Below are 16,874 nucleotides of genomic sequence, written 5' to 3'. Positions count from 1 at the left end.
AGCTGACTTGGACCACCATGCCCTACCTGCCCACCTCCTGCTCCTGCTCCAAAGGATCCTTTTTTCTTTTTCTTAATTTTTTTTGAATGCTGAAAAAGCTGGAGAGTATCATGTGCATTTCTCCACTCCCAGGTATGTGTTTCCTGCCACTGCCACATGTTCCTTTCTCAGTCTGAGCAGAGCTCCAGGCTTGGTTCCGAGGGGTTTTTTGGCATCCCAGCTCCAATGGGAAGCGCATCTCCAGGTTGGGCTCTTTGCCTAACTTTATTAGCTTCCTTTAACACCATTTTAGATCTGTGTTTTGTGGCTGATGATTCCTAAATTCGCTTGAGGGAGGCATATTTGTGTTTGATAAATCACAAATACTAGCAGCTTTTCCTAGCTAGAGAAGTGGACAAGAAGGAGCAGCCAGCCTTCCTACTGCAGGCTTGCTCTTGATTGTGGGAGGAAAAAGAGGAGACAACCCAAAAGGTTGAAAGCTAAGACAGGGTGTGGGGATGGAGATGGATCTCTACAGAAGTGGGGACGATGCCGAAAATAGGTCTCTTAGCCAGTGTAGTTGACTCAGAAGAATAGAGGTTTTCTATGAGAACATCAGAAGTCGTGAGAAGGTAATCAAGTAAGGCCTCCAACTGTGGAACTTGCCAGTCGATGCCCCTCTTAGGTTATGCTGAGGGAGAAAGGGATGGTCTAAACTACACTTGCCAAGAGAAGAATGAATTTTGCCAGGGTCTCCAAGCGGCATGCATGATGCATCTGACATGCTGAGCCTTGCCCTATTGTTGTTCCCCCTGAAGCAATAAGCAGCAGCTTCCCAGAAAGAGGGGGGAAGAGCAAGTGACCCAGCTGTCCCCAAAGGAGGTCTCCATATGAAATCCCTCCATTCTCCTGCTGGCGTATCCGTACTGGATTGATCAGCATGAGGAATGCACAGTCTTTTTGTTCCCACTTTTAATTCAGAGACTTGCAGAAGCAGCAGGTCCCTTGGGTGGGTTCCTTCTCCACAACCCCAGCAGCGGGTTGAGAGGAACGGCTGCCTGCTGGGGCTGAGCATTTGGCTTCCCCTCCTTTCTCCCTCACCCCATTTTCTTTTTAAATGAGGTGTAGCCAAACTACTGGCAAATTCCCAAAGTGTCTCTGCCAGGGTGAGCCTTAGCACGCTGCCAGGATAAGTCATCCTCTGTCTTGTCAGAAAACTCTTTCCATGACTTTGTGCGTGTTCCCAAAGACCCCTGGGTTTCCACGTTTGTTGTCCAACGGCTATCCCATGGGAGTTAGCAACACTGGTTAATCCTTAGTGATGTTAACCTGAGTGATGTTAATCAGAGGGATGCTGATGTACGTGGATGTACAACAAGCCCTTTAGGTATTGTAGCCAACTCCGAAATAGGTCCTTTGTTTCAATAGCCTATCACCCTAAATGATATCCTGATTTCTGCTCAAGCAGGAGCCAAGTGCAGCTGTGGCCAGAAAATCAGTATGAAATACCAGTCTTCATCACAGAGCAGGTCTGCTCATACCTGTATCATGAATTTGTTGCCTTTACAGGCAATGTTTTTAATCTGCTCGCACTCAAGCATCGTTTTTAGTCTGAGCAAAGCTCCACATGCAGGAGAAAGGCAGGCCAGGCTGTCCTGGGTTACTTGCAGGGACAAGGAGCTAGCTGTGAGGAATTTGGGACAATTCAAAGTGAAAATCTAGAGCTGCTTTTGAGCGTAAAACTTTGCTTTCAGCTACTTTGTCCTTGTCATGTGAGGCATTGCAGGCTCAGCCTAGCCACAGTTTTAGCATGGCAGAAAAATAATGTGGACCTCAGCAAAGTCTAACAGATCCCGTTTCTCCCAGTCATTTTCCATCACTGCATTCAGGAGAGCTGCGTGCCTGCCAGGCCAGCCTGTGCTGTGTCACTCCTGCCTGCTCAGGCTGAGGCGGCTGTGGAAGTGGGAGAGGTGAAAAAGAACATGGTTTCTCCAGAGTTTTCTGTTTGTTACTCTGCTATATTTGTTATCTGGATTCTTAAGTAATGAGTGCTTTGAATTTTGTGATTATGTTACGGTGATGTGTAGTTAATGTACTAATGTCCACTTGAGCTAGGATCATGGTAACAGTGTGGTTTTGTTTGTTTTGGGTTTTTTTTTTTTTTAACTGTTCAGAAAATAACTTAAATACAAATACAAAGATTAAGCTGTGAATCTCTCCTGTTTTCCTTTTGGGGGTCAAAATATCAAGCCTGTATCTTCCTCTAGCCCCATGTATGTGAGTCACGCTCCTGCTACATGTGCGCTGTACATGACATTTGCAGTGTGAACACCTGAAATGCTGTGGCCATCAGGTGGATGGCTTTGCCCCAAGGCCTGTGTAGATGCAGCTTCACAGGGCACACATAGAGTCTGCAGTAGCCAGTCCCACCTCTGAGCTGCTGCTCGTTGATGAAGCAGCATAAAAGACTGCTCTGGCAGTCAGAAAAAAACATTCCTAAAACCACAGCATACTTTTTAATTAACAAACTCTCCATTCATAGCTGATGGCCTCTGGCTGGGGCAAATGAGTCCGCCCTGTAAGCCAGAGAATGGATGTGACTGACAACACAAGAGCAGGAGCCATCCTGCCCATTAAAAAAGTGGGGGGAGAAGCTATAAAGACTTTGTGTTTTTCTGGGTACCGTTGCAAGATCCTGGTAGGAGAAGCACAAATTTGTTTTATAAGCTAATCAGAATCCTGCTGTTCAATAATGAGTGAGTAATTGACATATCGCAGCACCACCATGCAGCTCCATGGCTCGGGATGCTGTCATGCTTACAGCGCGCCCAAATTTTAGCACAAGCACCCTTGCCCTCAGAACACCTTTCTCTTAAAAACACTCCTCAGACAGCAGCCTTGGATCTTTCCTACTTAACAGCCCCTTTTAAAACAAAGGCCACCACAGTTTTAAGATCCTGACTCCTGGGGTGGCCGGGAAACAAACCAACCCCTGCGCTCCGCAGCCTCTCTCCCTGCTGGCTCCATTCTTGGGAGCCAGCGGGGGACTGGAGATTGCGAAGGCTCCTGCTTTTCTGAAACACTGGGAGCAGGATTCCCATCGCTTCCAATCCCCATCTCTTCTTGTGATAGGGTTCCCAGCAGCTGCCTGCTTTGTTTAGCTGAGGGTTTGGGGGTTGTGTGTGTGTATATATATTTATATTTATACCACTTTAACCTTCTCTGTTCCCTCCCTGCTCTTTCCTCCCGTCGAATAATAGATTTGGAAGAGGAATTGCAATGACAGGTTTCATCCATCGTTTCAGATCAGTCTGTAATGCAGTGTGTAGCTTGGCTTGAACCACATGTGACTGCCAACACACACAAATGAGACTCCTTCCTTTTCATACCCACAGGCCCAGGTCTCTGTGTGTACCCAAACAACACACATACTACCCAGTCCTGCGAGAAACAGGTTCTCCTTGTGGGTTATTTCTAGCTGGTCCTTCTCCTTCTTCTCCTTGATGTTTAAAGATGAGGATCAGAGTATTCTGGATTTCTAATACTGGGACAGTGCTGTGCTGCAGGGCACGGGCACAGGCTGGAAAACTTCTCCCAGGAATTCTGGCATCGCATCCAAAATCTCAGGTACTAAAGAGAGTCTTTGAGAGAGAAAAGCAATCTCAGTTGTAAATTTCCACTGGAAAAGAACAAACACCAGACAGCTTATCTTAAATAGATTCAGTGGTTAATTACCCTTTTTGTTTAAAAATGTGTGCCTTATTTCCACTTCACATGAAGGAGGAAAGTAATGTTTGCCATAGCTTCAAATTAACAGCGTTTGATCAACCTACAGCTTTAAAATGAAATTACTCTCATTTATTTGTTTTTATTCTCTTATATACATGCTTTCAAGAGTATATTAAGCTACTTTGGGGGAAGGGGAAATTGGCCAGTTTAGACCTGTGGGGCTAGAATTAACGTAATTCTTACAAAAGATGTTTAGGATGAACTGAGCAGTTGGGTGGCACTGTGTTGGTTTGAAGAGAGTTGAATAAGGAGTATGACCAGCAAAACCTGGGACCTGTACACGTAAACAGCCTTCCTGCAGCTGGAGAACGGAGTCAGATGGGCTTGGAGTGCAACAGGGCAGAGCCAGCAGCCTGAGCCGTGCTTTCGCTAGGGGCACTGCTGGTTTCTGCTGGAGGCCACTGTGGTTTGCAGAAACTCACTCCCCTGCTTAACATCACGCAGCGGATGTGTCCAAAACCCCCTGTCCCATGCCCAAAGCACCCTGCTGGCATTTACAGAGGCAGATCAAGCAAGGCCTGTCCCCCGAGGGGGCAGCGAGGCAGGGAGTTTACCGGAGCATGTCCCTTTCTGCAGTGTCAACTCGGAAAGGGCAGCGCCAGCAAACTGCTCTGACCTTTGGAGCTGCGGAGATGTCTGCGAGCAGCTCTGCCCGTGCTGCCGAGTTCCCTCTCCTCCAGCGCAGGGAAACGGGTTAGTGGCTGCAAAGCAAAGCATCTTTTTGCCTACGTTTGAGCCGCTTATTGCTTCCTTGTGGACTTTGTTCTAGTTTGGACTAGATAGTGCTGCACAATGTCAAGAGGCAGCACTGAAGACCATGTTCCCCCGCAGGGATTTCCGTCTCATCTTGGAAAAGGGGACAGACTCTCCCAGTGGGTCTTACTCGCTGCTGCATTCCTCACTCCTTCCAGATTCCACAGAGTTATGAGCAGAAATCCTCATACTATTTTATGTGAGTGTTTCATATCATTGGTGTGGGGGGTCCTGCATGGCTGGCTCATGGCTGCCAGGACCTGGCCCTGGGGAGCTGGGCAGGGAGGCAGGAGGCACCAGGTTCTCTGCCATTGCAATGGGGCTGGCTCTGTCCTTCCTCTCCGCACAAACTCCTTGGGGAAGGATGGATCCATCCTCTGCCCACACCATGGACAGCTGGTTTCTGCTGCGACCCTGCACAGCACCACACCATCAGCTCGGGGCTCCCAACAGCATCTCCATCCTCCCGGCTTTGGCAAATGCCATCACTCTGTGCAGGATGTGTGCTGGGACTGGCTCTTGCTGCTCTGCCTCTCCTGGTGCTCCTGGGCTTATTTGCATGCCCCAGGTGCTGTGCGTGCAATGCCTTGAGGAGAGGAGGTGCATGAGCATCCATCCCATGGCGTGGAATGCTGGGACTGGGACAGTTTGGGGACCAGGGCAGCAGTGAGGCAGGAGTGGGATGGGAGCTCCTGGGAGTGACAGTGGGAAGGAATGAGGGTGGTTTGTGGTCTCACAGACGCTTTCCCAGCCACAGGGGGTGTTTTAGCCAGAGAGCCCTTGCACGGAGGCAGGGGAAGAACAGGAACACCTGTAAATTGCAGAGACAAGCTCCCTCGGAGCACAGAGCAGCGGGTGTTTCTCGCCAGCACTTGTCTTGCCGTGTGTCACTGTCACCGGGTCAGGTCACAGGAGTGTCTCCAATTAACCCAGCTCCCTGGTGACCCTGAATTGGCACCCCAGGCTTTCCTCCTCCTCCTCCCCCTTCCTCCCCCAGCACGTGTTTCTCACTTGTACGTCTGATGGTAAACCATTGCTCCCATCATCCTAGCTGCTGCTGGCAACCAGTGGCAGTAACCCAGATCTATCCCCTAAATCAAGGCAGTGGCCACCCCCCTGGCTTGGAGCAACATCCTGAGGATGTCCCTGCTTGGTCCGAGCACTGGGCTTGAGGATGGGTAAGGATTTCAGTGCAGAGAGGCTGGGAAGCTCAGGAGGGCCGTTAGGTGGGATGGCTCAGGATGGCAGGGACCACCGTACTGGGCACATTTAACCCTCCAGGTGCTGCTCCCAGAAATGAGCCATGTACCTGGATGAGAGGAGTGGGAGCATGTCTGCAGGACACAGCATGGCCTGGCTTATCGTCCTGTCCCAGGTCTGATGCTTTGCCCTGTCTTAGCACAGGGCTTGGGGTGAGTCCTGGGGATGTTTAGGGCTGCCCTACAGGAAGGCAAGTGCTTTGGGCATGGCTGGTACCCACAGGCTGCATGTCCTCCTCCTGCCAGATCATCTCACCCAAGGGCATGTCCGATCAATGGATCTTCATCCTGCTGCTCTAGGAATGAAATGGGACCATCCCCTGAGGGACCATGGCTCCCTGCAGGTCTGTTTCCACTGTGGCTCTGTTGCCGAGGTCTCTACAGTCACCCAGCACACCTGCACAAAGGTAAAGGTGATGAGACATGGATAAACTGAGCCTGAGCAAGACGTAGAAGCTCTTCAGCAGGTGCCTGCCCGGGGAAAAGCTGAATGCTGGCAGGCTGGGAAGGAGATCATGGATGGAACCCTCCCATGGTGGGGCCAAGTCAGGGCCTGTCCCTTTTAAGCCCTTGGAGCTGTTGCCAGCCCTGGCTTAGTGGGGTCCCCATCCTTTCAACTGGCTGTTCGGCAAATTAAGAGCTTGCTATTAGACTGCTAATTAAAGGCACTTCATTAGCAGCAGGGGAGGCAGCTCCTGGCCGCAGCAAAATTGGATTCCTCTGAGCTGCCATGAGCCAAATCTCTCATCTCTGGGGTTGGGGGCTGTCCCCCTCCGTGTCAGGGGAAGGCAGCTGCCCTGAGCCATGGCTGGGTGGGTTACCAGCCCTCCTACCCGAGTCACAGGGGATGAATGGGGCATGTCTGCCACGGTGGGAGAGGAGCCGGGGGGATAACGCGGGTGTTGGGTGATGTGGGGCTGCCCCTTTTCCCCCAGCCTCGGTGAGGATGCAGGGATGCTGCCCTGCTTACGGTCCCCGGGGCCAGCTCGGTCTGGAGGGGATATGTGGGGCCTCTCAACGGTGTCAGAGCATCACACCGGTGGACCCGCTGTCCCCAGGGCTGGGCAGCCCGGAGGTGCCGGCCTGCCACTGCCCCCGGCGCGGGGAGGGGTGAGGGGGAAGGTCCCTGGACTCCTCCTCCGGCCGCTCAGGCGCCTCCAATGAGCCCCGGGGCACCCAGGCTGCCTGCCCTGCCCGGACCTGCCTTCCCTTCCCTCTCCCCCTCCTGCTTCCAGCTAAAAATGGGAGAGACGAGCCAGCCCGCCGGGCCGGGGCTGCTTTCTCCCTCCCCGCCTCCTTCCCCCTGCTCCGGCTGCAGCCTCGCCCCGACGGTCGGGAAAGAGACCCCACGGCCCGGCGGGGACATCCCTGGGGTGAGCATCCTGCGGGCTGGGGGGGCTGCCCCGTCCCCTCTCCCTGTCTACCCCCCCACCCAACCCGGCCCCTCCGCCACTTTTCCCGGCTTGAGATTCCTGATGGGATTAGCGGGGATTTGCTGAGCGTGAGCCGGGAGCTGGGTGCTACGGATCCGGCTACTGTGCTGGGGGGGAGCTGCGGGGGGGCGGGCACTGGGTGAGTGGGGCGGGGTTGCTACGGGGGACGCGGGCTCACGCCGCCACAGCGCTAGGGTGGCCGTGGGACACATTGCTGCAGGGGAGACAGCGGGTGCAGCACCTAGGGGTGCACCTGCGGCTGGGGGGGGCCCCTGGATGCCTCTTGGTCGTGCTGCGGACCCCGGCCGGTCCCCCCCCGGGACCCCGCTGGGCTGGGGGCAAGAGCGCCCCTGCACCAGAGGATGTGACAGAGGTGCTGGTGGGGGTCAGGGTGTAGGAGGTGCATGCATGTGGTGGCATTTGGGGAGGGATGGGACTTGCTGAAGGGAACTGGAACTTGCAGTGGTGCTGGGCCTCCCGGCTTTGGGGTATGTGTGGGGCAGCTCGCAGCAGCGCCGTTTGGGTTTCCCCATCTACAGGGGGGGACGAGGGTGTTTCTCCTTCCTCCACCTGCCGCTCTCTGCGCGCTGCCCCCTCCCAGCCCCAGGGTAAAGCCTTATGCCACAGCCAAGAGACCAGCCACAGGGAAGCCGGATCAGCTGGGCTTGGTGGTGGGCAGTGGCATGGAGCAGTGCTCAGCGCAGGGCACTGTCACGCTGGGGTCTTTGCTCTGGGCCAAGGACATCCCTACTAGAAAAAGGCAGTGACCCAACACAGCTCATGCCACAAGTGACCTTGTGCTGATCCCTCTTCCTCTCTCCCAGCACCTGACCTTCCCCCTGCTGTCAGTCACCCTCCTGGTGTCCTTTGGCTCCTCCATGCTCTATGGCTACAACCTGGCCGTGGTGAACTCGCCGGCAGCGGTAAGGGACAGGCAGCCTCTCAGGAGCAGGGGAAGGACCCTCTGTCTCTCCCTGGGAGGGTGGAGGAACTGCTACCCAGCAGCCCCACACCAAAGTGCTGGCATTTCACTTGGCTCCCGTGGGAAGTGGTCTGGGGAAAGGAATGGCATGGAAGGGACATGGGAGCTTCCCACAGCCTCCGTGCGCCAGCTCCAGCTTTGCCTGTGCCATCTCCAAGTTGTCCTTAAACCCATCTGGTGCTGAGGCTGGTTGAGCAAACAGACCAGCACATCCCAGTCAGCCCCAGTCACATCCTGCCCTGCATCTCCTTCAGCGCTGTTAAGCCTATGGCATTTTCCCTATGGGGGCTGTCATCCCATGCCTTCCTCTTTCTCCCAACACATTTGGTGCCTGTTTTGTGTCTCTCTGCCCTGCAGCACATAAAGGCTTTCTACAACACCACATGGTCCCAGCGGTATGGGCATGGGCTGGCCCCTGGTCCCCTGACCCTCCTCTACTCCCTGACTGTCTCCACCTTCTCCCTGGGTGGGCTGGTGGGCTCCTTGCTGGTGGGGGTGCTGGTGAAGCGCTATGGCAGGTAAGGGGGTGATATGGGACAGGGTCGTCAAGGGATGGGATGGGGCTGGAGGGGCTGCCCTGCTGCTTGTGCCCTGCTAGGAGCGGTGCACTGAGCCGCAGCGCTCTCCTCGTCCTCCTGGCTGGTGGCTTCATGGGCTTCAGCTGGGAGCTGGGGTCCCCCGAGATGGTGATCATCGGCCGCTGTATCACAGGGATCCACTCAGGTAGGTGCTGCCTGGGCTGTGGGACTGCGCAAAGCCCCTTCCTAATGGCTCTGTGCCCTAGAGCCTATTCCCAGGCAGCTGGAGAAGACTTTCTATTCCCCATGGCCACAGGCTCTGCTGTGGAGGTCTCCATGGGGCAGACAAGGCCACCTCCCTGGTGGAGGGGAGGTGTGGATGATGCTGGGCATGGGAGGAGGTGCACCAAGAGCCTGGCTAGGTACCCTTCTCCCCACTGCCTCTCCCACCCTGGTCCCTCCTCTCCACCCCCAGGTATCTGTCTGAGTGTGGTGCCCCTCTACCTGGGAGAAATCGCCCCCAAGAACCTGCGGGGTTTCCTGGGGCTTGTGCCCAGCATCTTCATCTGCCTGGGGGTTTTCTCCGCACAGGTTCTGGGCCTCCCGGAGCTGCTGGGTGAGGTGAGCATAGTGCCCCAGTCCACGTGTGCTGCACCCTGCTCTGCTCTCCCCATGACACATCCTGTTTTGACTCCTCTCAGGACAGGTTCTGGCCCCTTTCCCTGTCCGTGGTGGTCATTCCCGCCTCCCTCCAGCTCCTGCTGCTGCACTGCTTCCCCGAGAGCCCACGGTACCTGCTGATAGAGAGGGACGACATCTGCGGGGCCACCAAGGGTGAGGAGGTGTCCTGGGGGAGACCAGTGCTGGTCCAAGATCTCCAAGACCATGATGCATACTCACAGCATCCTTCTACATCCAGACCTGGCAGCTCACCATAGTCCTTATGGTTCACCCCTTCTGTCCCACCCAGTTGCACCACAGCATTTCCAGATGCCTCACTGTGGTGTGAGGCATCTCCTCAGTTCCTATGGACTCCCAGCCCCATGGGTCAGGGAAGTCGCACGGGGAGGCTGAGCCAAGGCAGACCAAAGCCCTCCCCCCTTCCCTTGTGCCATACCTATGAGCACCATACCCATGACCCCTGCTCTCCCCACAGCGCTGTGCCGGTTCCTGGGGACACCCGATGTGCAGGCTGTGATTGAGGAGATGAAGGAGGAACAGCAGTCACTCTCCTCTGTGGAGATGGTCTCTGTGTGGCAGCTGCTGCAGGACCGCTCCGTGCGCTGGCAAACTCTGTCAGTGGTGGTCGTGAACGCCGGCATGCAGCTCTCGGGCATCGATGCTGTAAGTCCTATGGGGTCCTCACCCTGGGACCTGGCTCTGCAGAGGCTGAGCTGAGACCCAGCAGCTCGTTTCAAGTGCCCCATGGGTCTGTCCCCCCAGCTCACATCAAGTCCTCTCCTCGACAGATCTGGTTTTACACCAACACCATCTTCGAGAACGCCGGGATCCCTGTATCCCAGATCCCCTACACCACTGTGGGCACCGGCACCATTGAAGTTGTTGCTGGGCTGATCGGGGTGAGTGATGAATGGACAGATGGACACAGCACCTCAGTGCCAGAGCCTTGTTGCCAGCTCCCAGCACCATCAAATGGGGAGTGGGGAGGTGTGGATGGGCCCCAAATGCCAGTTGCGCCACAGCACAGCCGCTTTGCTGGGGGGCAAAGGGTTTGGCAGGAAAATGAGGTGGAAAGATGGGATGAGAGGGGCACAATTTGTGGGATCACATCCAGGAGGATGGAAGAATTTTGAGTTAAGTGGGTAGCAGGGAACTTGGGGGGAGACACCAGGTAAGGAGCAGGTTGGAGCTGGTGGAGGGGGTTAAGTGGTTCCTTCTGGCTCCTGATTTCATTGTCACTCTGTTAGCAAAGCCACATGTCCCCATCTGCCCCCCCAGCCAAGCACCGGCCTGGCCCCAGGCTACCAGCCCTGACTCCCCCCCAGCCAGGCCTTATTTAGCTGGAGAGTTAGCACTGGGCCAGGCAGATTTATGGCCCTTGTCCCATCTGCGAGTGTCACCCGGGGCCAGCCCGAGCCACCCGGCACTAAATCCACTCCCTGACAATTAGAGAGATGGATGGCGGGTGCCTGCTCGCAGAAAAGTGGGGCTGAGAGGGGGCTGCTCCCCTCTCTCTATAGCTCAACCCACAGCAGAGTGGGGTTCCCTGCTCACCCCCCTGCCCCTCCGAAGGGTGCCCCCTTCTCCCCTGCCCTGGCCGTGGGGCTGCCCCAGCTTCCGGCAGCTGCCCGGCACGCAGCCAGATCGCTCAGGAGCAGCCCCGCAAATGGCCCCCGACGGACGTGCCGAGATTGGTTATAAAATTAGAGGCATTTGTTCTGCTGTCAATACCCCGCCTGCTCCAGCCGTGCTGCACTGCCTGCTGCACCCTGCTCCTCTGCCCCGCAAACACCCCCTGCCCAGACCAGCACCTCCGCTCCACACCAATGTGAATGCGGCCATGGGAACACCCCAACCAGCCCTGACCCTGCACCCTAATGGGGCTCTGCAGGACCCTGCTAATGCCCAGTGTATGCTCACCCCAGGACCTCAGACTCATAGAATCATAGAATGGTTTGGGTTGGAAATGACCTTAAGATCATCTAGTTCCAACCCCCTGCCATTGGCAGGGACACCTTCCACTAGAGCAGGTTGCTCCAAGCCCCGTCCAACCTGGCCCTGAACACTGCCAGGGATGGGGCAGCCACAGCTTCCTTCAGCAGCCTGTAAAGAGCCCTGGCTCTTCCCATACTGGCCCCAAGCCTCAGTTCTGAGCTTGGGCTACCCCAAGTCCTAGATGCCACTGAGAACATCCTTGCACCCTCAGCTGGATCTGGGGATTCCCCCGTCCTGGTGGGAAGCTCCCCACCACCCTGTCAGTCTCTGCTCTACCTTGGCAGTGTTTCACCATTGAGAAGCTGGGCCGGCGGCCCCTCATCATCACCGGCTTCTGTGCCATGGGTATCTGCTTGGCTGGCATCACCATCTCCCTGCTGCTGCAGGTAGGGTCTGAAGCCACCCCTCCCCAGGCCAGGCTGGGGCTGGAGCCCTGGTGCATTAATGGGGGCTGGATGATGAAGGGGTGGGTATCACCCCCCATGAGGGAGCATGCATGGAAATGAGGCGTGTGCTGGCTCATCCAAGCAATGTTTTCCCTTCAAAGTTAAAGGGAAGGAAAAGCCAGAGAAAAGAACGACAAAGAAGAAACCCCAAATCCGCATGAGAAAAATCCTGCCACTTGTGGTAGCTTTTCTGCAGAAATAGTTGTCCCCAGGGAGGTGCCAGGGGAGGTGGAGAGATCTGCAGGGTCCTTCCTCTGCTGTCTCCTCCTGGGGGATGCTCCCACAACTCTGGGGACGCCTCAGCATCACTGAGCTGGGTTGAGGCCGACCCTCACCAGCTTTGCCCCAAACCACTCATTGCTTGTCTGCATCTCCCCCATGTGTCCTGCATGGCCGCTGTCCCCAAGGGCCACCACTAACCTGAGGGGCAGTCATGAAGCTCAGGACCACCACCCCAGTAACACCTCCAGCCCCGTGTCTCCTCGCAGACCACCCTGCCCTGGATGTGCTACGTTGGCGTCGTCTGTGTGATTGGCACCATCGCCGGCTTCTGCATGGGACCAGGTGGGACTGGGGCCAGTGGGAGTAGGTGGGAATGGGGGTTGCAGGGAAGCAGGGAGCAGTGGGGTTTGCTGCAGGCAGGTAGAAGGATCAGTTCCTTGGCCCCTTCCCTGCAGCGAGGCTCTGGTTTATCACACTGCACCCTACAAGCAAGACCCTGCCACAAGCTCCTCCAGCCCCATACATGTCTGGGGCACACTCTACCTCTTCCTCCTCATCCCTGCTCCCAGGCCTAGCAGGGAGAAAGCCCTGGCAGCCTTTCCCAGGCTCTCTGGAGGTGTCACTTGCTCCCATCACAGTGTGGTGGGGAGCATCATCCTGCCCCTAACCGAGCCCAGGCTTGAACAGCAAGGAGTGAAACCTGGACTGGTTTACCCAGTTGATGTATTAGCAGAGCTGTTAACAGATCTATAATTCATCCTCAGCCCAGACTTTATTCACTGTAATTACATCTTTAATTAGGATTTTAATGGCTCATTGTTCACAAACAATGATGAATAGGAGTTTTAAAACCAAAAAATATATATCTCTATTCTGGGCGAGCTGTGAGTAAGAGTCCGTGAGGGGCTCCGCTCCTCCCTCACTTCCTAGCGCTTGGTTTTGGTTTCTCTTTTCCCTTGGAGCATCTTTTATAAGGAGGTCCCAGTCAGCCCTGCCCCAGGTAGTAGAATCACAGGCACGTCACTACATCAAATACAGCTCCCTGCCAGATACCTGTGTGCCCTGGGATGTGTGCTGGACCTTCGATCCCGCCCTCCAGCAAAGGGACAGTCCTGGGATCCAAGGCTGCTGGCTCAGTGATGGCTGGCAGGAGGGCTTGAGTCCTACAGAGAAGTGGCTACCACCTGTGTCCAGTTTTAGTGGCCAAGTTGGCTAGAGAAATCATTTTCAGTCATTCTGGTTTTTAAATTGTACATGGAAAAAAACAGGTTGGAAAATGGCATTTCTGTGTCCTGAGGGGAATTCTGATGCTCGGAAATGTGGTTGCTTCTTTCCTGCCTAAATCAACCTCAGCATCAATAGAAGCTAATCAATAGAAGTAAATTTTCTGAACCATTTTGATCAAGGGAGGATGGAAAGAATGTAATGGAGGGTGCCAGGAACATGTTTCTCTATGCCTGTGATCTACATGAGATTTAATATATCAGCACTTAGGCAGATTACTGCAAAATGAGGATCCAGATGATCCTCAGTTTTGACTTGGTCTAAAACTTTCCAATCAAGTAACCTGTGACATTGACCTCAACACCCAGCAAGGTGCAACTGTGGTATGTCAGGGGGGGCATCATCCACCCACTGTAGATGGATCGCAAAGGGAGACCAAGGGCAGGACACTGGTCCATCCATCCCCATGCTCCCCATCTCCTCCAGTGCTCCCACCACCACCACTTTGATCTTGATGGGTCTTGCTGAGCTCCAGCCCTTTGGCCACAGGGCTGAGATGGGCAGGACCTGTTGACCCCAGGGGTGCCTGAGGAAGCCTGTCCCACCTGTCCTCAATGTGTCCCCTTCCTCTGCAGCCGGTGTCCCCTTCCTGATGACAGCAGAGCTCTTCACGCAGTCCCACCGCCCGGCTGCCTACATCATCGGGGGGTCTCTCAACTGGCTCTGCAACTTCACCATTGGCTTCATCTTCCCCTTCTTGCAGGTACTGGTCTGGAGGGGCCATGGGAGGAGAGGGCATGGACACATCTCTGCTGCTCCCCCATGACAGGGTGCCAAGCCAGGCTTAACCCAGGGGATGACCATGCTTTTGGCTCAGCTCAGTGCTGGAGAACCAGCCCAGGGAGGGGTGATGGGAGGAGACACTGCCTCGTGCCGTGCCCAGCTTGGGGATGCCTGGCTCTCTGCCCCATTCCTGTTCCATTGTTGTCCCCAGATGTCAGCTGGTGCCTTTTGCTTCTTGGTTTTCTGTCGTGTCTGCCTGCTGGTGGCCCTGTACGTCTACCTTGTGATCCCTGAGACCAAGAACAAAACCTTCATGGAGATCAGCCACATGTTTGACACCCACCGCTCCTTCCTCTCCATCCCAGCCTACGTTGGGATGAAGAAGCTCGATGGCTACGGAGCCTTGGAGAGCAGCTCCCTGGAGGGCAAAGACTCCAACCTCCCCTGATGAGGGTGGGCTGGGGGGACAGGGGTGGTGGAGGAGGCTTGGGGCTGAGGAATGAAGTGGGGGCCAGTTTGCTTGGACTCGATCAGCTGTGGTTCTCCCAGAGCATCTCACCATGGTGCAGCCTGGAGCCAGGATGAGCCCTGATGTTGCACCATAGTTGCACCAACCATCGCCCACCACCCCTGTGCTGGAAGAGATGTTCTCCCAGAGGAGGAGACCCCCTTGGGGAGGTTCACATCACTCCTGGGTATGTGGAGTTTCCAAGAGCCGCCCTCATGCGGAGTTTAATAAAAAGCGTTGCCTCCAGAGCCATCATCTGGCAAGTCCAGGCTGGGACAGCAGCGAGCTTGAGTGTGCTGGCAAAGGCGGGTGCTCCTCCAGTGCCAGGAAGGAGCAGGATGTGATGGGGAGCTTTGTCTTCCTCCCCACTGTGCCTGTCTGGAAAGGTCCAAGTTGCCCCACGTTTTCTAGGCAGGGTGGTGGCGTGGCCACTGGACTCTTGTGCTCATGCAAACCCAGAGGCTGTGGCTGAAGGGACACAGAGCAGCTCAGAGCTGGGGGTGACACTCCAGCCACCATGTCCATCCACAGCCTGCTGGAAACCCATCGCTGCCTGGCCTTGTGTGCTGGCCCCACAGAGAGTGCTCTCATGGGACCCCTGCACCCTCCCAAACTCTGCTGAGGACAAAGGGGACCCAGGTGCACCCACGTCCCTTTGCTGCACCCCATGAATTACTGTGCCCCCAAGATGCACTCCAAGCATGACCTCTCCCATGTCTCTGTCCTGAATCCTGGGAGCTGTGTTAGGGGCTGCCCTTTTTCCTGGCTATGTATGACCCCGGACCCTCACAGCAGCTCCCACAAACACCATGGGCTTGGGGCTCCCAGGCCAACAGACCCTCAGGGAAAGCCTGAGGTTTGCAGGGAAACTAGGATATTTTGCTGTGGTTGGAGGTAAAAGCCAGGCAGTGGGGAGCGCTGTATGGCCCAAACCCTCAACTGCCAATGCAAGCATGACTTATTTTATTGCAGATAATTTAGCCCTCTTTTTTTCTAGTTGGCCACTCTGTGACAGCCACAGCTTCCATGTCTGTGGCCACTTGGTGAGGAGCTCACCCTTTCTGCATCCTTTGGCAAAGCCTTAGGGTGCCTCCAGGAGTAAGGTGAGTGCTGGGCCCGCTGGTTCCCACTGCCTGGTCCCAATCCCTCCATCCTCAGCAGCTGGCTTGGGGCTCTCCTGCATCTCGAGCCATTCAAAGGACAGTCCAAGGGGGGTCATGGCTCCGCAGCATCAGCCGCTTCCCACTCTGCCTCCCTCCCGACTCGGCTGCTCTCGGCAGCAGAACAGAGCGGTAAATATGTGCAGCATTACATATGTATAATGGAGTGTAAATAACCCCAAAAAGTGCATTGTAAATAGACTCCAAGTTTATCCTTTATTAATGAGGCACTGAGTGCCCTGCTGTTTTAGAGCAGCGAGACTTTGATAATATCAAAACCTAAATTACACTTGTGTCTCTCATTCCCAGCAAACGACAGCATCATTTCAGGCCTCTTTGCCACTTGTATTTATTTATTCTGGTATTTATTTGTCTCTCCCACCCAGCATGTGGGGTGGCTGAGGAGATGCCCCCTGCCCTCTGTGTAGGAGGCAATGGCCCCCCTGGTAGCAGCTCCCCATCTTGGGCTTCTGGCATGGCCAGGGAGCCAGGGTGTTGGGTTATGGCCAAGGACCACTCTGTGCTGGGTGGTGAGATGGGGCAGACCTGGGAAATATGGGGTAGGACCCATTTCTGCCAGGGCTTCAGACATCACCAGAGCCAGAAGTTCCCATCTTTCCAAGGACTGGAGGTCACTGGCAAAATCCTATGGTGTCTTTCGGGTGTGTTCACTCCTGGGGACTCTTTTGAAGGTACCATGCCAAGGGACATGTCCATCCTCCTTCCAGCAGGACCTGGAAGGGTAGGAGGGAGGAAACCCCATGCTCATAGGACATTAACTTCTCAACAGCTCTTTCTTTAGGCTATTGGGCAGGATCTCTGTTTGGGGCTGTCAGCCCAAGCTGCCTGGAGCTTGGACTCCTGCAGGATTTGGGCTTCCCTTCTGCTTGCCCTGTTGAGGGCGGCATTCCCAGCCACTCCATTGCAGGCTTCTCAGGAAGGATATGGTTGGGAGAGCTCTGAGCTGCTTCCCCATGTCCAAAGCAGCTCTCTAGACTCAGGCCTCCAAAAGCACTGGTTCTGCTTGGCAAGGGTAAGGCTGCGTCCTCTAGCAGTGTCCAAACAGGCCATGAAAGATTGGAGAAGGTGCAAAGAAGAGTCCAAGAAATGACTTTAATGCCTGGGAATGCTCCTGATCCTCT

General features: G+C 55.3%; 1 protein-coding gene across 1 annotated transcript; it reads left to right on the top strand.

Moving 5' to 3' along the window:
• The first annotated feature begins 4,328 nt into the window (after positions 1-4,328).
• Positions 4,329-14,512, top strand: LOC115608780 (solute carrier family 2, facilitated glucose transporter member 5-like). Its single transcript, XM_030488103.1, is given in 14 exon segments — positions 4,329-4,461; positions 6,932-6,993; positions 6,995-7,153; positions 8,038-8,136; positions 8,553-8,713; positions 8,794-8,918; positions 9,189-9,334; positions 9,415-9,547; positions 9,870-10,057; positions 10,183-10,293; positions 11,674-11,775; positions 12,324-12,399; positions 13,917-14,044; positions 14,276-14,512. Coding segments are annotated over 14 exon segments (1,860 nt in total).
• The last annotated feature ends 2,362 nt before the right edge of the window (positions 14,513-16,874 follow it).

The sequence above is a fragment of the Strigops habroptila genome, chromosome 5, assembly GCF_004027225.2.
Source record: "Strigops habroptila isolate Jane chromosome 5, bStrHab1.2.pri, whole genome shotgun sequence".
In the NCBI taxonomy this organism is placed as follows: Eukaryota; Metazoa; Chordata; class Aves; order Psittaciformes; family Psittacidae; genus Strigops; species Strigops habroptila.
The sequence above is the reverse complement of the archived record's forward strand: the minus strand, read 5'-3'. Positions and strand labels throughout refer to the sequence as shown.